This window comes from Ornithorhynchus anatinus, chromosome 1 (assembly GCF_004115215.2).
Source record: "Ornithorhynchus anatinus isolate Pmale09 chromosome 1, mOrnAna1.pri.v4, whole genome shotgun sequence".
NCBI lineage: Eukaryota > Metazoa > Chordata > Mammalia > Monotremata > Ornithorhynchidae > Ornithorhynchus > Ornithorhynchus anatinus.
The window spans coordinates 101,921,590-101,944,157 of record NC_041728.1 but is presented as its reverse complement, the minus strand read 5'-3'; the positions used below and the strand labels follow the sequence as shown (position 1 = coordinate 101,944,157).

General features: G+C 43.9%; 1 protein-coding gene across 2 annotated transcripts in view; it reads right to left on the bottom strand.

The window, feature by feature from the left end:
- The window catches only part of LOC107547261 (ceruloplasmin), a 71,421-nt gene extending 49,997 nt beyond the window's left edge, over positions 1-21,424 (bottom strand). Inside the window, exons 1-2 of one of the 2 annotated variants that reach the window (XM_029072447.2) lie at positions 21,225-21,424; positions 6,692-6,942 (exon numbers count right to left, since the gene is read on the bottom strand). In XM_029072447.2, the coding sequence (XP_028928280.1) occupies positions 6,692-6,942; positions 21,225-21,373 (400 nt within the window). In that variant the 5' untranslated portion in view covers positions 21,374-21,424. The remainder of the gene's footprint in view (positions 1-6,691; positions 6,943-21,224) is intronic. The other variant, XM_029072454.2, reaches the window with a different exon arrangement.
- Positions 21,425-22,568: the final 1,144 nt, after the last annotated feature.

The window sequence follows — 22,568 nt, the reverse complement described above, 5'->3', positions numbered from 1 at the left end:
CTGATGGTTACCCCTCCCCTCAGCCTTCAAACATATTCACACCTTCTCCCATAGTTAAAAAAGTCTCTCTGATTCCCACTGCACCCTTCATCTCCTGGTTCTCTTTCCTTTCTAAATTCCATGATCTACCACTCTCAACTCCTCTTTCCCAAAGCTCTTCTTAGTCCTCTACAATCTGGCTCCACTCCCGTCATGCCACTGAGACTGCTGTTTCCAAGGTCACTGATGACTTCCTCCTTGCCAAATAATAGTAATAATAAGATTAGAACCCACGACTTCTGACTCCCAAGCTTGTGCTCTTTCCACTAAGGTACACTGATATCTGCTCATATGGACTGTGAGCCCGTTATTGGGCAGGGATTGTCTCTATCTGTTGCTGACTTGTACATTCCAAGCACTTAGTACAGTGCTCTGCACAGAGTAAGTGCTCAATAAATACGAATGAATGAATGAATACTAAAATCAAACATTCTGGCTCCCAGGTTTTCCAGGATCCATCTAGGAAGTATTCAGTGTATGTCAGCAGGCCCTAGTACATCATTTGGGAACCACTAGTCTCAAAGAAGGGGTCCTGAGGCTGCCTAACTATATGGCCTTGGGCAAATCGCTCATTCTGTGACTCAAGATTCTCACCTTCAAGACCAGATTACTTCTCAGAAATACTATGAGAACAAATGAGATAGCTTTTGGAAGTACAAGCTTTATGCAAATACGAAATAGTAGTGGCCAAGAATGCCACTCAACTTGAAGGATTTTTGCAAACTTTTTAGGAAAAAGTTAATTTGTTATTCTAATATTATTCAAATGAAGTGTTCGAGCGCTTTGTACAGTGCTCTGCACACAGTAAGAGCTCAGTAAATACAACTGAACGAATTAAATTCAATGTCTCAAATTCTTTCCTTCATCTCTCTTTCCCATCACAGTTAACAACATCATCCCTTTCCCTGTCTGTGAAGTCTGAAACCCTGACATTTCCTCTCATCCCTCTCTTTCAACTGCTACATTCAGTTTGTTGCTGAAATCCTGTCAGTTTTTCTTCCGCAACATTTCATGGATCCACCCTTCCTCTCTAGGTACTTGTCATATCCTGCGTCAGCGTCCTCATTGGTCTCCCTGCCTCCAATCTTGTCCCTCTCTAGTAATTTAATTTTGCTGAAGGATCATTATTCTAAAATATTCTGCACATTTCTCCCCACTCCTCAAAATCCTTTAGTGGCTATCTGTTCTTTTCTGCGACAAACAGAAACTCCTGACCATAAACTTCAGGCTAGACTGTGAGCTTACTGTGGGCAGGGAATGTCACTGTTTTTTGTTGTAACGTACTTTCTCAAGAGCTTAGTACAGTGTTCTGCACACAGTAAGCGCTTAATAAATATGACAATGAAAGAATGGATGAAAGGCACTTCATCAGCTCTCTCTCTCTATTCCACGCTCTTCTCCAGTAGATGTCGCTCCTTGTTCCATGCCTCATTCTCCTTCTCCTACCTCTGACTTAATAATAACAAAAAATGTGGTACTTGTTAAGTGCTTACTATGTGTCAGGCACCGTATTAAGCGTTGGGGCGGAAACAAGCAAAACGGACTGTCCACAGTCCCCGTCCCACATGGGGCTCACCGTCTTAATCCCCATTTTACAGTTGAGGTAACTGAGGCACAGAGAAGTGGAATGACTTGCCCAAAGTCCCACAGCAGACAAGAGGCAGAGTCGGGATTAGATCCCAGGTCCTCTGCTTCCCCACTGCTTTCTCATTTGCATAAATAAAATAAATAAATTATGATATTTGTTAAGTGCTCACTATGTGCAAAGCACTGTTCTAAGCACTGGGGTTGATACAAGGTAATCGGGTTGTCCCACGCGGGGCTCACAGTCTTGGTCCCCATTTTCCAGATGAGGTTACTGAGGCCCAGAGAAGTCAAATGATTTGCCCAAAGTCACACAGCTGACAAGTGGCGGAGCTGGGATTAGAACCCACAACCTCCAACTCCCAAGCCTGGGCTCCTTCAGCTGAGCCACGCTGCATGCCTTCCTCACTGTGGGAAACTCCCTCCCTTTTCATTCTAACTGTCCACAGTTTGCTCCATCTTCAAAGCCCTTCTGAAATCTCATCTTCTCTGGGAAACCTTCTCTGATTAATTTTTCTTTTCCCTACCTCATACCCTCAACCCAAACTACTATCTCAGCATTTCTATGCCAATTACTCACTCCTCTAGGCTGTAAACTCCTTAGGGGCAGGGACTATGTCTGCTGGCTCCATCCTATGGTGCTCTTCCAAGTGCTTAGTACAGTAATCTGCACATAGTAAGTGCTCAGTGAATGCCATTGATTAAGTACTCCAACCTGCTGGGCACTTCTGAAGATATTGACTTATATATCCTCTTATTTAAGCACTTACTCATCTACATACTTGCTTTTTTCTCTTCTTCAACCTGTCAGTTTGGATTTGTCTCCTCTACTAGACTGTAAGATCCTTAAGGACTGGGATTAAGTCTTCAATTATATTGTATTCTCCCAAGTGTTTAGTCATTTTTTCTTTACTTATCAGATACATGAACACTATACTGACTCACTCAGCCCTTTCTCTCCCTCTGGAATATTCTCTTTAAAAGGTATTTAAGTTAACAATCACTTAAACATGTCTTTATTCACTCCTCCTCCCATTTATATTGTACTCTCCCTAGCGCTTAGTACAGGGCTCTGCACACAGTAAGTGTTCAATAAATATGATTGAATTGAATTCATTCATTAGTATTTATTGAGCACTTACTATGTGCAGACCCCTGTACTAAGCACTTGGAATGAAGCCTCACAGCACTTATGTACCTATCACTGATTTTTATATTAATGTCTGTCTCCCCTGTACATTGTAAACTCGCTGTGGACAGGGAATGTGTCTGTTATATTGTTATATTGAACTCTCCCAATTGCTCTGCACACGGTAAGCACTCAATAGATACTGACTGACTGACCAACAGACCATTTTGGCATTCTAGCGAGGAGCAATGGATGCTTCATTCCAGGAGCAACTATCATCTGCTAAAAGCATGATCAAGTTTTTTTGGTTAAATGCTGAGTTACAAGTCTGAAATAAACATGATGATATTAATTGTTTAATAATTTTTTCGATCATTTTCTGTTTTAGAAATGCAAGAAATAGGAAGTTTATCCTATCCTGAAATTTGAATACTTTTGTTAACATATTTGTGACCCCACAATAACTCAAGAAACTGAGAAACGTCAGCATGTGAAAGACAAATCAGCAAGGTCTGAACACAGGAAATCAGAATGGAAAAACTTAACTCTTGACCTAATGACTCAATTTCTAGAAAAATAAATTTGGAAAGAGATGACAAACTGAAAGGATTAGAATTCTTCAGTCTGGAAAGATGCAGAATGGAAGAGGACATGATTGAGGGTTACAAAAGCAAGAAGAGTGAACAGGGTAGATACAAAATTATTGTTCACCAAATCCCACAGCCCCAGGATAAGGGGGGACCCACTGAGGCTTGGGAAAAAAAAAATAAGAAACACTTCTTCATCCAGTGACTAGTAGCCATGTGGAATTCATTAACAGAGGAAATTGTGCAGGAAGAAAATACTCATAAACTTAAGAAGGGTTTAGATAAGTGCACTGGCAAGAATTCCATAATGAGTTTTTAAAGGGAAAGTTAGGAGGGTAACTATTCAATTCAATTCAATAGTATTTATTGAGCGCTTACTATATGCAGAGCACTGTACTAAGTGCTTGGAATGTACAAATCGGTAACAGAGACAGCCCCTGCCCTTTGATGGGCTTACAGTCTAATCGGGGGAGACAGACAGACAAAAACAGTAGCAGTAAATAGAATCAAGGGGATGAACATCTCATTAAAACAATAGCAAATAAATAGAATCAAGGTGATGTACATCTCATTAAAATAAATAGGGTAATGAAACATTCATAAACATATTGAGGAATATCCAGGAGCCAAGAACCCATGCTTTTTCCAAGCATCCTATAGCCACTGTTGACGACCACTGTTGTGAGCCAGTAAGACATTGCTCGTACTAGTGTGTATTCGTGGTCCACTGAATTGTTGTAATTTTATATTTATTTTCCAAATGTGGCCCTTGTAAAATGAATGAACTGCTAAATGATTTAGATTGGCTTTAGTGTATTTTCCTACCTGGATAGCTCATTAGACTGTAAGCTCACTGTGGGTAGGAAACATGTCTCTATAACTCTGTTATATTCTTGTATTGTACTCTCCCAAACACTTAGTATAGCACTCTGCACACAGAGAGCGCTCAGCAAATGCCACTGATGGGTCGACTTATTGATTAGACATAATAATAATAATAATGATGGGATTTGTTAAGCGCTTACTATGTGCCGAGCACTGTTCTAAGCACTGGGGTAGATACAGGGTAATCAGGTGGTCCCACGTGAGGCTCACAGTTAATCCCCATTTTACAGATGAGGTAACTGAGGCACAGAGAAGTAAAGTGACTTGCCCACAGTCACAAAGCTGACAAGTGGCAGAGCCAGGAGTCGAGCCCATGTCCTCTGACTCCGAAGCCCAGGCTCTTTCCACTGAGCCACGCTGCTTCCCCATCAAAGACATCAAAGAGAAAAGTGGTGAAGGCAATGACAGTGGAGATCACCATCAGGAAGGACAGATGGCTCAGTCCTGACATTTTAATCAATCAATCAGAGGTATTAACTTACTTACTAACTTACTAGTACAGAGTACTATACTAAGCGGCTTAGGATCAAGAACATTTGTAAAGGAATGGATTCTAGAGCTGTTGTATATGCATAGCCTCTGGTAATTTCTCATCTCTGCCCGTCATGTTCCTGCCGTAGCCTGGAGTGTGACCAGGAGGGAAGGGGTGCTACGCGTTGCAAGATGCTTGCAGAGCCTGTTTATCCTCTGCAGCTGGTGCAATAAGGTTTTCATTCAATTGTACTTATTAAGCACTTATCGTGTGCAGAACACTAGAGGTGTTGGAGAAGCAGCGTGGCTTAGCGGAAAGAGCGCGGGGTTGGGAGTCAAAGGTCATGGGTTCTAATCCAGCCTCTTCCACTTATCAACTGTGTGACTTTGAGCAAGTAACTTCACTTCTCTGTGCCTCAGTGACCCCATCTGTAAAATGGGGGTGAAGACTGTGAGCCCCACGTGGGACAACCTGATTACTTTGGATCTACCCCAGGGCTTAGAACGGCGCTTGGCACGTAGTAAGGGCTTAACAAATGCCATCATTATTATCAGTGTTCATTCATTCATTCATTCATTCATTCATTCATTCATATTTCATTCATTCATTCAGTTGCATTTATTGAGCATTTACTGTGTGCAGCGCACTGTACTGGGAGAGTACAACAAAACAATATAACAGGAAGCAGCGTGGCTTAGTGGAAAGAGCCCGGGCTTGGGAGTCACAGGTCATGGGTTCTAATCCCAGCTCCTCCATTTGTCAGCTGTGTGATTTTGGGCAAGTCACTTCATTTCTCTGTGCCTGAGTCCCCTCATCTGTAAAATGGGGATTAAGACTGTGAGCCCCACCTGGGATGACCTGATTACCTTGTACCTATCCAAGTGCACAGAGCAGTGCTTGGCATATAGTAAATGCTTAACAAATACCATCATCAGTATTGTTATTATTACTTGCTCACAGTGAGCTTACAGCCTAGAGGGGGAGACAGACATTAACAGAAATTAATATATTATGTAATATTAACATAATATTAACATGATACAATGCTGCAATACAATACAGTGCTGCGCCGTAGTGTCAGAACGCAGCTGAGGGGGGGAGATAGACGTTAATAGAAATTAATATAATATGTAATATATTCAATTATATTAACATAATACAGTGCTGCACCGTAGTGTCAGAACGCAGCTGCTGCGGTCTTCCCCACCCACATTAGCCCAGTGTTGTCCAGGATTCCTGCTGGGCCTCTCTCCTTGTTGAACGCTCCAAGCAGTTCTCCGCTCAGAGAACTTCATCACCAAGGTCTAGCCCCCACTGGTAGAACCAGCAGCAGAACCTATGTTTCCTGACCCACACAGACACGCTCTTTTCACTGGGCCAACGGCAGGACTAGAAATGATGATAATACACTGATACGGTCTCTAGACTCTGGGCAGGGAACATATCTACCAACTCTGTTATACTGTACTCTCCCAAGTGCTTAGTACAACACTCTGCATACAGTAAACATTCAATAAATACCTCTGACTGATTGATAAAGCATGAGTGAAACATCATGTTGGCTTTACAGAGAACTAGATGGAGTTCATGAAGCAGAATGGCGTAATGGATAGACCGTGGGCCTGGAGTTAGAAGGTCCTGGGTTCTAATCCCTTCTCTGCCACTTGTCTGCTGTGTGACCTTGGGCAAGTCACTTCACTTCTCCGTGCTTCAGTTACCTCATCTGTCAAATGGGAATTAAGACTGTAAGCCCCACATGGGACAGGAACTATGTCCAACTCGATTATCTTTATATACCCCAGAGCTTAGAACAGTGCCTGGCACATAGTAAGCGCTTAACAAACACCATAATTATTGTGGAGTTTCTGTCCGGTGGGGGGATGGGGACATGTGGGGTGAAGAAGTTCCTTTAGCACAGTTCCCATTTGAATGGATTACATACTGAGGGCAGAGAGGTGTATTTCCCATGTGGAAAGGTCCCCCAGAAGGTCTTACCTTCATATTCCTTCGTATAGGTCACTCCGTGAGGGTGAAAACTGTAACCCCGGGAGGCGGAGTTCTTCAGGTGAACAAAAATGGTGTCTCCGGTCTCGGCTCTAATCACGGGGCCTAAAAACCCCAGCCACAGTGGCTTCCTAACTGGCTTCTCGAAGGACTCATCCGTGTACTGGACATAAGTGGCCTTCTTATACGTGCTTCCTATCCTGTTCCGGCTCCTCTGCAGGTAGGTCTCGGGATCCAGTTCTCTGTACCGATAAGCAGAAGTTGCCCTCAAAATGCATAATTTTTTAGCAAAACCTTTCAACAGCACAGGGCACCGTCACCACACACAAGGCTTAACAGACCTTTCCAATGGTCCTGGATCATCCCTCACCCATGCTGCTCTCTCACTCTGGAGTTCCCTTCCCACTCAAATCCATGACACCCAAATCTACATCTCTTCCCCTGTTCTCTCTTCCTCCCTTCAGGCTCATATCTCCTCCTGCCTCCAGGACGTCTCCACCTGGCTGTCTGCCCGCCACCTAAAACTCAATATGTCCAAAATTGAGCTCCTTATCTTCCCTCCCAAATCCTGTCCTCTCCCTGACTTCCCTGTCACTGTGGACAGACAGCACAACCATCCTTCCCGTCTCACAGGCCCACAACCTTGGTGTCATCCTCGACTCAGCTCTCTCATTCACGCCACACATCCAATCCGTCACCAAAACCTGTCGGTCTCACCTTTACAATATCACCAAGATCCGCCCCTTCCTCTCCATCCAAACCGCTACTGTGCTGATACAAGCTCTCATAATATTCCGACTGGATCATTGTGTCAGCCTCCTCTCGGAAGTCCCTTCCACCTGTCTCTCCCCACTTCAGTCTATTCTTCATTCCACTGCCCAGATCATCTTCCTACAGAAATGCTCTGGGCCTGTCACTCCCCTCCTCAAAAACCTCCAGTGGTTGCCTATCAGCCTCCACACGAAACAAAAACTCCTCACTCTTGGCTTCAGAGCTCTCCATCCCCTTGCCCCCTCCTACCTCCCCTCCTCTCTTTCTACTGCCCACCCTGCATGCTCTGCTCCTCCACCGCCCACCTCCTCACCGTCCCCCGTTCTCGCCTACCCCGCCGTCGACCCCTGGCCCACGTCCTATCACTGTCCTGGAATGCCCTCCCTCATCATGTCCGCCAAACTAGCTCTCTTCCCCACTTCAAAGCCCTACTGAGAGCTCACCTCCTCCAAGAGGCCTTCCCATACTGAGCTCCCCTCTTCTCCCTCTGCTCCCCCTCCCTCCTCTGCTCCTCCCGTCCCCACCAGCACTGTCTTTATTTGTATATATTATTTATTACCCTATTTAATCTGTTAATGAGATGTACATCCCCTTGATTCTATTTATCCTGATAATGTTGTCTTGTTTTTGTTTTGCTCTATTTTGCTTTGCTGTCTGTCTCCGCAATTAGACTGTGAGCCCGTCACTGGGCAAGGATTGTCTCTATCTGTTGCCGAATTGAACATTCCAAGCCCTTAGTACAGTGCTTTGTCCTCATTTTAAAGCCCTCTTAAAATATCGTTTCCTCCAACAACTCCGTCCCAGTTAACTCCCAGCAGCTCAAGCACCAGCCCAAGTGTTGTTGTGTTGTCTTATCTGTCAAGTCGTGTTCAACCCATAGCGACGCTATGGACATATCTCTCCCAGAGTGCCCCATTTCCATCTGCAATCGTTCTGGTAGTGCATCCATAGAGTTTTCTTGGTAAAAATATGGAAGGGGTTTACTATTGCCTCCTTCCGCACAGTAAATAAGTCTCTGCCCTTGGCTCTCTCCCATGCCCCTGCTGCCCAGCATAGGTAAATTAGCTACCTAATAATAATAATTTTGGTATTTATATGCCCTTATTATGTGCCAGGCACTGTTCTAAGCGCTGGGTAGATACAAGGTCATCAGGTTGTCCCATGTGGGGCTCACAGTCTCCATCCCCATTTTCCAGATGAAGGAACTGAGGCACAGGGAAGTTAAATGACTTACCCAAAGTCACACAGCTGACAAGTAATAATAATAATAATGTTGGTATTTGTTAAGCGCTTACTATGTGCAGAGCACTGTTCTAAGCGCTGGGGTAGACACAGGGGAATCAGGTTGTCCCACGTGGGGCTCACAGTCTTAATCCCCATTTTACAGATGAGGGAACTGAGGCACAGAGAAGTTAAGTGACTTGCCCACAGTCACACAGCTGACAAGTGGCAGAGCTGGGATTCAAACTCATGAGCCCTGACTCCAAAGCCCGTGCTCTTTTCCACTGCGCCACGCTGCTTCTCTATCTGGGATTAGAACCCTTGACCTATGACTCCCAAGCCTGGGCTCTTTCCACTGAGCCACGCTGCTTGATCGTGGTGTTTGTTACGTGCTTAATATGTGCCAGGCACTGTTCTAAGCTTTGAAGTGGATACAAGATAATCGGGTTAGACACAGACCCTGTCCCACATAGGGCTCACCATCTTTATCCCCATTTTATAGAGGAGGTAACTGAGGCACAGAGAAGTTGAGTGACTTGTCCAAGGCCATACAACAGATGAGTGGCGATTAGAACCCAGCTCCTTCCAACTCCCAGGCCCATGGTCTATCCACTCGGCCATGCTGCCTCTCTAGCACTTATACAACTTATACAGTTTATACCTCTAGCCTAATGGAGAGATCATAGGCCTGCAGAGCAGAGGACCTGGATTCTAACTCCAACTCTTCCACTTGTCTGCTTTGTGACCTTGGTCAAGTCATTTCACTTTCTTAAACCTCAGTGTCCTCATCTGTAAAATGGGGGTTAAATACTGTGATCCCCAGGTGGATAGGGATTGTGTCTAATTTGATTATGTTTCCCATTGCTTAGCACAGAGCTTGGCACATAGTAAGTACTTAACAATAGCTTCTTGTGAGCTGGAAACACATCTACCAACTCCTTTATAGTGTATTCTCCCAAGTATTTAGCACAGCGCTCTGTGCATAGTAAGCACTCAATAAATACCATTGATTGATCATAATTATTAGTAGTGATCACCTTCCTTAGCTCTTGTGTCTATATAATAATAATGTTGGTATTTGTTAAGCGCTTACTATGTGCAGAGCACTGTTCTAAGTACTGGGGTAGATACAGAGTGATCAGGTTGTCCCACATGGGGCTCACAGTTTTAATCCCCATTTTACAGTTGAGGTAACTGAGGCACAGAGAAGTTAAGTGACTTGCCCACAGTCACACAGCTGACAAGTGGCAGAGGTGGGATTTGAACCCATAACCTCTGACTCCCAAACTCGTGCTCTTTCCACTGAGCCACGCTGCTTCTCTAACAATATATGCATAATCGATTGTATATTCAATTTAGTCTGATAATTATTTGTAAATATTTTTCTGCACAACTCCCTCATTAAGCTCATAGTGGGCAAGGAATAGGTTTTCTACTTTCTCAAGTGTGTAATAGGAGAAACAAACCCAGTGAGTGTTCATTAGTGACTATTTTTGGAAATTGTTCTGAGTGAGAAATTTCTGTTTCTGTCCAGTGCGTACTATTGATTAAATCTCTCCCCTGCCCCAGTGATAACCAGGTTGGACACAGGTCCTGAACCAACTGGGGCTCAGGGTCTAAATAGGAGGGAGAACAGGTATTGAACCTCCATTTGCAGATGAGGAAACTGAGGCACAGAGAAGTAAGTGACTTGCCCAAGGTCACATGGCAGACAGATGGCAGAGCTGGGTTCAGAAAGTCAGTCCTCTGACTCCCAGGCCCACATTCTTTCCATTAGGGCACACTACTTCCTTAGTAATAATAATAATAATAATAATGGTGGTATTTGTTAAGTGCTTACTATGTGCCAAGCACTGTTCTAAGTGCTGGGGTAGATACAAGGTAATCAGGTTGTCCCACATGGGGCTCACAGTCTTAATCCCCATTTTACAGATGAGGGAACTGAGGCACAGAGAAGTTAAGTGGCTTGCCCAAGGTCACACAGCAGGCAAATGGCAGAGCAGGAATTAGAACCCACGTCCTCTGACTCCCAAGTCCTTGCTCTTTCCACTAAGCCACTCTCTTTAGCCCCTCAGCAGTACCGAGGCGGGGTAGGAGTTGGAGAAGGGTGGTTTTGGGGGTTGGCTGCTAGAGAAGATGAACTCTCTTCCTGTCCTTCATTCAAAGGGCCACTTGATAACTGACTGGTGATAATTTATTAAAAATAATGATAATAAAAAAATAATAATGATAACCTTGGTATTCGTTAAGAACTTGCTGTGTGCCAAGCACCATACTAAGCACTGGGGGTTACAAAATAAACAGGTTGGTTAGAGTTCCTGTTCCACACAGGGCTCTCAGTCTTAATCTCCATTTTAAAGATGAGGTAACTGAGAGAATGAAAAATGAAATGACTTTCCCATGGTCACACAGCAGACATGCAGAGGATCTGGAATTAGAACCCAGGTTCTTTTGGTTCCCAGGTCCATGCTTTTTCCACTAGACCATGAAATGAAGATGCAGTAGGGTAATGTCTACATATCTGCTTCTACAGGAACTCAAATCACTCGCTCCCCTATCTCTTCATCCACTTCCTACCACAGCCCTAGATCACCTCCATGGTCCGCCTCCTTTGTTCTTGTGCATGAGCCACAGAGTGCTGCTGACGGAAATCTAGATATCATACTGACCTAATCCACTTCAAATTCAACCTTGCATGCTTTAACTCTGCCTTCTCCTCTGCCTAGCAAAATTATTCTCCATCCTTATTGACACCCATGCCCATTTGCCCTCATAAGTTGTTCCAGACATGTAACTCCTCCTCAAACCCCTGTCCTCTGTCTTCCCCAACCCTTGTCCCTAATGACCTGGCCGGCCACTTACTTTTTTGAGAAAACTGAAACCATCAGGCGTAATCTCCCTAAAATCTCCCCTGATTTCCTCCAGTCCCTCCCCTGTCCTGTCCCTTCTTCAACTCTCCCAGCTTTCCCAGCTGAATCTCAAGAGGAGATCTCCTGCCTTCTCTCAAAATCCACCCCTTCTAACTGCACATCCAATCCCATCCCTTCGCACCTTATCAAAACTCTCACCCCCTCTCTTCTTCTGTCCCTATCTGCCATCTTCAACTGTTCTCTCTCCAACAACTTCCTCCTCACTGCTTTCAAACATGTCCATGTCTCCTCTATCCTAAAAAAACCCTCTCCCTTGACCCCACGGCTCCCTCCAGTTATCGCTCCAATTCCCTCCTACCATTCCTCTCCAGACTCCTTGAGCGAGTTGTCTACAGCCGCTGTCTCAAATTCCTCTCCTCCAGTTCTCTCCTTGACACTCTCTAATCTGACTTCCAACTCCTTCACGCCACAGAAACCACTCTCTCACAGGTCACCGTCAATCTCTTTCTTGCCAAAGCCAACAGCTTCTACTCTATCCTAATCCTTCTCCTCGACCTCTCAGCTGCCTTCGACATTGTCGACCACCCCTTTCTCCTGGAAACATTATCTAACTTTGGCTTCACTGACACTATCCTCTCCTAGTTCTCCTCCTATCTCCTCTGGTCATTCTCAGTCTCTTTCGCGGTCTCCTCCTCTGCCTCCCACCCCCTAACTGGGATTTTCCCTCAAGGTTCAGTTCACTTCTATTCCTCATCTACATCCCCTCCCTTGGAGAACTCATTCGCTCACATGGCTTCAACTACCACAGCTATGTGGATGATTCCCAAATCTACGTCTCCAGTCCTGATCTCGCTCTCTCTCTGCAGTCTCAAATTTCCTCCTGCCTTCAAGACATCTCTACTCAGATGTCCCACCGTCACCTCAAACTTAACATGTCTAAAACAACTCCTTATCTTCCCACCTAAACCTCATCCTTCCACTTTATTTCCCATCACTGAAGATGGCACCACCATCTTTACTGTCTCACATGCTTATAACCTTATCCTTAATATAATCTTAATATTATCTTAATGCTTAAGATAAACATTATCCTTAAACTCCTCTCTCTCATTCAACCCGCATATTCAATTTGTCACTAAATCCTTCCATTTCAACCTTTCCAAATCACTAAAATCCACCCTTTCCTTTCCATCCAAACTGCTACCATAGTAATACAATCACTTATCCTAACCCGCCTGGATTACTGCATCAGCCTCCTTGCTGACCTCCCCGCCTCCTGTCTCTCCCCACTCCAGTCCATTCTTCACTTGACTGCCTGGATCATTTTTCTGCAAAAATGTTAAGTCCATCTTTCCCCCTTCCTCAAGAACCTCCAGTGGTTGCCCATCCACCTCCACATCAAACAGAAACTCCTTTCCATTGGCTTTAGGGCACTCAATCGCCTTGCCCTCCTCCTACCTTATCTTGCTGCTTTCTTACTACAACCCAGCCCACACATTTCACTCCTCTAATGCCAAGCTTCTCATTGTACCCCACAGCATAAGGGCACGGAATGTTTCTGTTATATTGTTATATTTTACTCTCCCAAATGCTTAGTATATTGCTCTGCACACAGTAAGTGCTCAATAAATGCAATTGACTGACTGACATGAGAGAGAAATGAGCGGAGAAGGAATGGAAGAACAGGAATCAGTGTCTAACTGTTGGAGAGGACAGCGTGTTGAGAAGTAGCAGGATATAGAAAGAGCATGGGCCTGGGAGTCAGAAGACCTGCGTTTGAATCCCATTTCTGCCCTTTTTCCTCCTGCATGACCTTGGCCCAGTCACTAAAGTTCCCACTGGCTCAGTTTGCTCATCTGTAAAATGGAGATTCATCACCTGCTTTCCCTCCTACTTAAGTGGTGAGCCTTATGGGGGACAGCCCTGTGGCAGGGCTGATTATTTTGCATCTACCTAAGCGCTTTGTACAGAGTAAGCATTTAACGAATACTATTATTATTATGTGCCTATAGGTCTGCTAGTATAGCCAAGAAACTTCTTTCTGGCACCAGACAGGGCCAGATCAGCTGAAAATCACACTCTCCAGTATAAAACCAGACAAATGGCCACTCCAAACACTGTCTGCCCAGCCCTGCTCTCTATCCCTTCCCTTTCCCCTTTCTCAACCTCATTAAGCTCCAGAAACAATCAGAAAAATGCTCAAGCCCTAAATTAAAGGCGCTGAGATTTTCTAATTGAGTTTTCCATTCTATAATGTACTCTCTCCACTAAGAGCTACTGTTTGTGTTTGCCTGCTGGAAACATTCCAGAAAATGTCTCTGCTTGGAAAGATACACAAAAGCAGCTTTCAAAGGTTTCTGCTGATCCCAGCATTCCCCTGGGGTTTACTCCTTCCTTTCTCTCCCTTTCTATAAAATTAGGAAAGAAAACAAAGCCCAAGCCAAAACAGCAAATCCCTGTTCCCTTGTAAGCTGCCCCGGGCTCCAGGGTGGGACATATTTGCTTATATTCTGCCTCTAGGAGAGCATGAAAGGGTCACCAAATGGTTTTGGTCCCATTTCGAAAGTGCAGAACAAAAGCTCAGTTACTGGAAGTTTGCAGGAAGTTTTGGCAGCCAAATATTCAGTCAGGGTGCCCACTCGTGGGCTAAGGCTGGTGAATAAATAATTCACATTTAAGGCAAGCTCTTCCTGTTGACAGCTGAACTGTGCAATTTCCCTGAAGAAAACAATAGATCCTGTTAGCACAACCGCTAACCTGTCTGGCCCATTGGTGAATTTTCAGTTAGAGTTAAAAAAAAAAAGGTCAGAGGCATCTTGCCTCCCCGGGGTCTCGGGTTGCAGGAAAAGGAGCTTCACTGAGCCTGAATTCACTCTTGATGCTTTATTATAGTAATTATGGGACCTATTAAGCACTTACTATGTGCAAGCACTGTTCTAAGCACTGGGGTAGATGTAAGTTAAGCAGGCTGGACACAGTCCCTATTCCACATAGGGTTCCCACTCTTAATCCCCTATTTTTCACAGCTGAGGTAACCGAGGCACAGAAAAGTTAAGTGATTTGCCCAAGATGACACAACAGACGTGACAGAGCAGGGATTAGAACCCAAGACCTTCCAACTCGTGGGCCCCTGCTCTATCCACTAAGCCATGATGCTTATGTTAGACCAGTGGGTTTCCTTCTCTCTGTGACATTTAGCTTCAGTTTTGGGGTCCACAGATTACACAGGCCAGGCCACAGGCCGCTGTGGAGAAATAATAATAGTGGTATTTTTTCTGTTGGGTTTTTTTTTTTTTTGATAAGATTTGCCAAGCACTTACTTTGTGCCAGGTATCCTAATAAGGGATGGGTAGATCAATCAATCAATCATATTTATCGAGCATTTACTATGTGCAGAGAACTGCACTAAGCACTTGCGAGAGTACAATACAACAGAATTAGCCCACACATTCCCCAGCCATAGGTATAAGCTAATCAAGTTGGACACAATCCCTGTCCCACATGGATCTCAGAGTCTTAATACCCATTTTACAGATAACTGAGGTACAGAGAAGTGAAATGACTTGCCCAAGGTCACGCTGCAAAGTGGTGGAACCAGAATTAGAACTCAGGTCCTTTTGACTCCCAGGCCCGTGGTCTATCCACTAGCTCATACTGCTCCCTAAGTGTTGAATGCTTATTATATAACACTGGATGATAAGATAATCAGGTCCCACATGGAACTCACAGACTAGACAGGAGGGAGAACAGATATTGGAACCAGATGAAAGAACTGAGGCACAGAGAAGTGAAGTGACCAGTCCGATGCCGTATAGCCGGTAAGTGGTAAAGGCAGGTTTAGAACTCAGGTCCTCTGACTTCCAAACTCATGCCCTTTCCAGTAGGCCACACTGCTTCTCAAGATGGGGAAATAGAGATGATTATGCCAATCATTCAGACCATTAAGTGTCCGGTTATCTGGACACTAAGTGTCCAGTTATCCAGTTAAGCGCTTAGTACAGTGCTCTGCACATAGTAAGCACTCAGTAAATACCATTGATTGATTATCTAAGACAAAAGAAAAGCTTTGCTTGAATTACTCATAGTTGTCTCAGTTCTCTCCCTCCAGGCTCCCCACAGATATAGAGGCTATTGAGGGGTGGGTCTTGAGTGCAAATCCAGAAATTACAGCCGGTTCTTATGTTATGCCGATTATGTGATATAAGATAATGATGTCATATGGAGATTTTTTAGGAAATCTGTCCCTGGGGGTTAGGGAGGGGGATTCCCTGATCCCACCCTTTACTTCAGAGCCACTGCATTCCTATCCCCTGTCCTGTATAGGATTTAGCAGCATTCAGCAGCTGAGAAGTAGCATGGCCTAGTGGATAGACCAAGGGTCTGGGAGTCAGAAGGGCGTAGGCTCTAATCCCAGCTATGCCACTTGTCTGTTGTTTGATTCAGGACAAGTGACAACTTTTCTGTGCCTCAGTTACCTCAATGAGGATTAAGATTGTGAACCCTATGTAGGACATGAACTGTGTCCAACCTGGTTTACTTGTAGCTACTCCAGGGCTTTGTCCAGTGCTTAGCACATAGTAAGTGCTTAACAAATATCATTTTTTTTTAAAAAAAGGTCTCAGCTGGAGCTGATGCAGGAGGAGGCTGGTATTTAAAACAAATATACAGGATGGAGAGGTGGCTTTTGCCATATAGACAGTCTGGTGTGAAGCTGGATGAGTAGTCACGCTGCTCACAGGCTAGCCAATGGAAATGGAAGGTTAAAGGCCCAGATTGGATTGGCTTAGTATGGGGGTTTGGGGGTCTTAGGGTGAGGGGCTGGACTCTGATCAAACCCTCTATTTTCCCTTAAAAAAGGGCAAAGGTAGATGGGGGTTGGGGAAGTGGAGATAGGGAATGTGTCTGTTTCTTGTTATATTGTACTCAGAAACTCTTAGTACAGAATTCTGCACACAGTAAGCAGTCAATAAATATGACTGAATTGACTGAAACAATGCTAGGTACATGGGGGCTGGAGAGCCCTTTCCCTTAATGGAATTACGGGAATTCCATAATGCAGTTAGGCTACATAATGCTTACTAGGCTTAGGGCAAAATTAGATCAAAAGAATGTAATTCTCATCCACCAAGAGATTGCAGTACAGTTTTAAGAGACAGAGGTGAAATAAACCCAGATGAAAAGTCATGGTGAGAAAAGCATATGATACTTATGGAGCTAAATTTTTTTGTTTTTACCAATTTTTCTTTTCCACAGGTGGTGGACTGGTTTTTTGAAAAGGTAAAGGGAGTATTTGAGTTGGAGATGGAGGAGAGGAAACAACAGGAAGAGGACAGAGAAGAGTAAAAAAAGTGTTGAAAAAGAAGGTATTTAAATGTGCTGACTTCCAGTCCCGTGTCCTATTGAATGGTTCTGGTAACACTGCCTTAAGATTTTATTTTTTTATGGTATTTAAGCACTTCCTATGTGCCAGGTACTGTAGTAAGCAATGGGTAGATACAAACTGATGAGTTTGGACACAATCCATATCCCCCATGGACCTCACAGTCTTAATCCTCATTTTGCAGATGAGGCAACTGAGGCACAGAGAAGTTAAATCGGTTGCCCAGTGTCACACAACAGACATATGACAGAGCCAGAATTAGATCCCAGGTATCCTCACTCCCAGGCCCACATTCTATCTACGAAGGCCACGCTGTTTCCATTTGAGCCAATAAAGGTAAACAGAGGCTCAGCAGGGTTCCTTCTATTTTTGCCCTTCTCTAGGGAAAAGGACCCAATCTTTGGGCCAAAATAAAGAAGCAGGAGTACTGTAAACACAGGCACAATCTTATGAGTTTTAAAAAACTCATAAACAGGAAGACTACGTTAGCTGTCCTACTGAAAGCAGTTTCTGTGTGGTCCAATAGAAGCAGAATTTTAGATGGACAGAAATGATGAGCTCCAAGCCAGACTCTTCCACCTCATTGTATGCAGGGATCTTGTTTTGTTATCAATCTATGGAATTTATGAGCTCTTACTGTGTACAGAGCCCTGTACTAAGTGGTTTATTTTAATGCTATTTGCTTAACACTTACTGTGTACCAGGGCCCTGCTCTGTCTACTAAGCAGTGCTACTGCTAGATGTTTGCCGTTATGCTAAGTAGATTTGATTTATTTAATGGTAAATTGAAATGGACCCTAATCGCCCTATTCAAGTGAGTCAAAATCCTTCAAAGGGAAGGGAAAGAAGGTTCTAAAGTCAGGGCTGTGTGCAGCGTTGTCTCAAAAGTGAGAGCACTCTAAAAATTTTGATATTAAAATCCAAAGACTGCTATCAATCAATCAATCATTCAGTGGTGCTTGAGCGCTTACCATATGTGGAATACTGTAGTATGCACTTGGAAGAATATAATACAAAAGAGTAAATATAGACGATCCCTGCCCACAAAGAATTTATGGACTAGAGCAGGAGACAGGCGCTAAAATATGTTACAGATAGATTATAGATTTTGTGCATAAGTGCTGTGTAGCTGGGAGGGGGATATATCGAACTGCTTAAGAAGTGCTAAGAGAAGAGGTTGGAATAGAAGAGCTTGCACTTGGATTTGTATTAAGTGTTTAATATTGAACCAACCCTCATACCGCAGCACTTAATAAATTAATGTCCTTCATTCCCTTTAGACTGTAAGCTCCTGGTGGGCAAGCAATGTGTCTAATAATGTTGGTATTTGTTAAGTGCTTACTATCTTCAGAGCACTGTTCTAAGCACTGGGATAGATACAGTGTAATCAGGTTGTCCCACGTGAGGCTCACAGTTAATCCCCATTTTACAGATGAGGTAACTGAGGCACAGAGAAGTTAAGTGACTTGCCCAAAGTCACACAGCTGACAAGTGGCAGAGCCGGGAGTCGAGCCCATGACCTCTGACTCCGAAGCCCAGGCTCTTTCCACTGAGCCACGCTGCTTCAACTCTGTTGTACTATACACTCCCAATGATGAAGCAGCGTGTCCTAGTGAAGAGAGCACGGGTCTGGGAGTCAGAAGGACCTGGGTTCTAATCCCAGCTCCGTCACTTGTCTGCTGTGTGACCTTGGGCAAGCCATTTCATTTCTCTGTGCCTCAGTTACCTCATTTGTAAAATGAGGATCGAGACTGTGAACCCCTCATGGGACGGGGACTGTGTCCAACCTGATTTGCTTGTATCTATCCCAGAGCTTAGTACAGTGCCTGGCACATAGTAAGTGCTTAACAAATACCATAATTTGCTATTTTTATTATTATTAGTAGGTTACACTAGGTACTGAATAAGATATGGAGAGATAACATTTGAAAATTAAGTATTCATATATAGAAATCTAATTCAAACTCTTATTATTCTTTCATATTTACAATGGTGTTGATCCTATTGCTATATTTTGGTGTTTCTATCACTTTAAATTACATTTATATTGTTTTGGTCTTTTTATTTTAGAAATATATTCACTTTACACTATATCTAAGGGAAAACTAAATTTTGTTCAATGTTCTTTGGCTTATCACTCTCTTTCCATGGAACATTTTCGGAGTGACTAATGTGCTAGAAATTTCAATAACAGACTGATCATCAGACAGGTTCATCTGTTCTTCAGCTTCTCTAACAACAGTATTTGCTAACTGAAGTGGTCATCGTCATCCTAGTCTCATTATTATCGATTACATAATAGGAAACACACTGATACTTTAGCTCCTGAAGAATACTTCAGTGAAAAATGAATTCATCTCATTTGTTCATGTCTTCCCTCTTGCCTGGAGCACCCTCCAATCTTGGCTCCTCCAAACCACATTCATTTCCTCCTTTAAAGTCAGTCAATCAATCAATTAATCAATCATATTTATTGAGGGTTTAAGATGTGCAGAAAACTGAACTAAATGCTTGGGAGAGTACATAGAGTCCTTGGCCACAATGAATCAATTAATCAAGAGTAGGTACTGAGTGCTTATTTTGAGCAGAGCACTGTACTAAGCACTTGAGACAGTACAATACAATAATAATAATAATAATGTTGGTATTTGTTAAGCACTTACTATGTGCAGAGCACTGTTCTAAGCACTGGGGTAGATATAGGGTAATCAGGTTGTCCCATGTGAGGCTCACAGTTAATCCCCATTTTACAGATGAGGGAACTGAGGTACAGAGAGGTTAAGTGACTTGCCCACAGTCACACAGCTGACAAGTGGCAGAGCTGGGAGTCGAACCCATGACCTCTGACTCCGAAGCCCAGGCTCTTTCCACTGGTAAACATAATCTCTGCCCTCAAGGAGTTTACAGTCTAACTCTGTAAAAGCCCTCTTAAAAGTCACTTCTTCTAGGAGACATTTCCAGGCAAATCCCCCTCTGTCTTGCTCATGTACTTTCTGTTCATTCCTTTATTTGTTCATTAATTTATTTATAAGCGGTACGACTTAAAGGAAAAAGCACAGCCTGAGAGTCAGAGGATTTAGGGTCTAAGAAACAGCACGGTGCAGTGGGTAGAGCATGGGGCTGGGAGTCAGAAGGTCATGGGTTCTAATCCCAGCTCAGCCACTTGTCTGCTGTAACCTTGGACAAATCACTTCACTTCTCCGTGCCTCAGTTACCTCATCCGTAAAATGGGGATTCAAACTCTGAGCCCGATGTGGGTTAGAGACTATGTCCAACCCGATTTGTTTGTATCCACCCCGGCACTTAGTTCAGTACCTGGCATATCGTAAGCAATTTAACAAATACCACAATTATTATTGTGAGAAGCAGCGTGGCTCAGTGGAAAGAACCCGGGCTTGGGAGTCAGAGATCATGAGTTCTAATGAGATGTTCTTCCCCTTGACTCTATTTATTGCCATTGTTCTTGTCTGCCTGTCTCCCCCGATTAGACTGTAAGCCCGTCAAAGGGCAGGGACTGTCTCTCTCTGTTGCCGATTTGTACATTCCAAGCGCTTAGTACAGTGCTCTGCACATAGTAAGCGCTCAATAAATACTACTGAATGAATGAATGAATAATCCCGGTTCCGCCAATTGCCAGCTGGGTGACTTTCGGCAAGTCACAACTTCTCTGTGCTTCAGTTACCTCATCTGTCAAATGGGGATTAAAACTGTGAGCCCCACATGCGACAACCTGATCACCTCGTATCCCCCAGCACTTAGAACAGTGCTTTGCACATAGTAAGCGCTTAACAAATACCACCATTTATTTTTATTTTATTTTATTCATCCTGGATCCACCACTTGCCCGTTGTGAAACTGTATTTTTAACAATGAAGTAGCCATGCCTAGTGGATTTACCTTCTGAGTAGACAACTTATCGCTATTGTTCTTGTCTCTCCGTCTCCCCCGATTAGACTGTAAGCCCGTCAAAGGGCAGGGACTGTCTCTATCTGTTACTGATTTGTACATTCCAAGCGCTTAGTACAGTGCTCTGCACATAGTAAGCGCTCAATAAATACTATTGAATGAATGAAGGCTCCAGAGAAAGGAAGAGAAATCCTAGAGACAGAGGTGGGCTGCAGATGGGAGAGAATCCAGAGAGCACCCCCAAGAGGAAGGGGAAAGGAAACTGGCTTTCCCAAGCAAATAACCCCTGGAAACCTCCATCCACCCTTAGCCCTTGGCTCAACCCACTCATAACGACTCCCACCCACACTTCTCCCATTCAATCAATGTAACTTACATGTCCTGTACAACGAGCTTCCCCTCTTTCCCAGTGGGAGCATAATTCCAAGGTGTTTCTATAATCCCGATATAGTAGTGTTTCTCTCCTCCCCATACTGGCAACGAGCTTAAAACCAGAATGCTGCTGAGCAGTAAAAACGTCCTCATTTTCCAGTTCCGAGAGCTGGGAAGTGATGAGGTGAAAGCCTAAGCAGACAGGTTTTTAAATCCGGTCTTCTTGTCTGTTTGTTTTGATTGACACTATTTAATGTTTCACAATAGCAACCTCAGTTTCATCCAAACAAATCATTTTCTGATCAGCTTAGCTCTGTTTTCTCAAAGAAAACACTGACAGAAAACACCCGATCGCTCCTTGCCAGCACACTGAGGTTTCTACTGAAAAGGAGCAAACACATTAATCTCACTGATGTAGTTAAATATGCCTTCCTGAAAGTATGTTGTCACTGGGATAACCATTCTCTCTCCCTTTCCATTTCAGGGGCAAAGAAAAGTCTAAATGTTTCCTCCAGTGGTGTTCTATTTGGAGTGAAAGTAAAAAAATGGACAAAACTTGTAGCAGGGGGATTAAGCCCAAAGGCTCAGCTGAACATTCTTCTGTGTTACCAGGACTTGGAACTTGTCCTGTTGAGCTGACTCAAGAGCAGGCGGTCTGACTGGAATGCAGTGAAACAAAAGTTTCAGTCTGTATTCAGACCACCATTCTGGAAAAGAGAACGTCTCAGTTAAACTTCTCACCAGTTGTGTGCAATCAGCTGGCATGATTTTATGATGTTAGCAATTGTGGAATTTTACACAGCTTGACTGTAACCTTCCCATCTCTCCCTCCCCAACTGGCACAGATTTGAGCAAACAGAAGGTGGTTGGGAATTCAACAAATAGGTTCTCCTCCCCTCTGCCTGGCTCAGAATTTTTTTTTAAACTGTATTTTTTAAGCCCTTACTATATGACAGGCCCTGTACTAAGTGCTGGGGTACACACAAGCAAATGATTTGGGAACACCATCCTTCCCCCCCCCCCCAAGCAGCGTGGCTTAGTGGAAAGAGCACGGGCTTTGGAGTCAGAGCTCGTGAGTTCGAATCCCAGCTCTGCCCCTTGTCGGCTGTGTGACTGTGGGCAAGTCACTTAACTTTTCTGTGCCTCAGTTCCCTCATCTGTAAAATGGGGATTAAGACTGTGAGCCCCATGTGGGACAACCTGATTCCCCTATGTCTACCCCAGCGCTTAGAACAGTGCTCGGCACATAGTAAGCGCTTAACAAATACCAACATTATTATTATTACAGTTTTAATCCCCATTTTTCAGATAAGGTAACTGAAGACCAACAAAGTTAAGTGACTTGTCC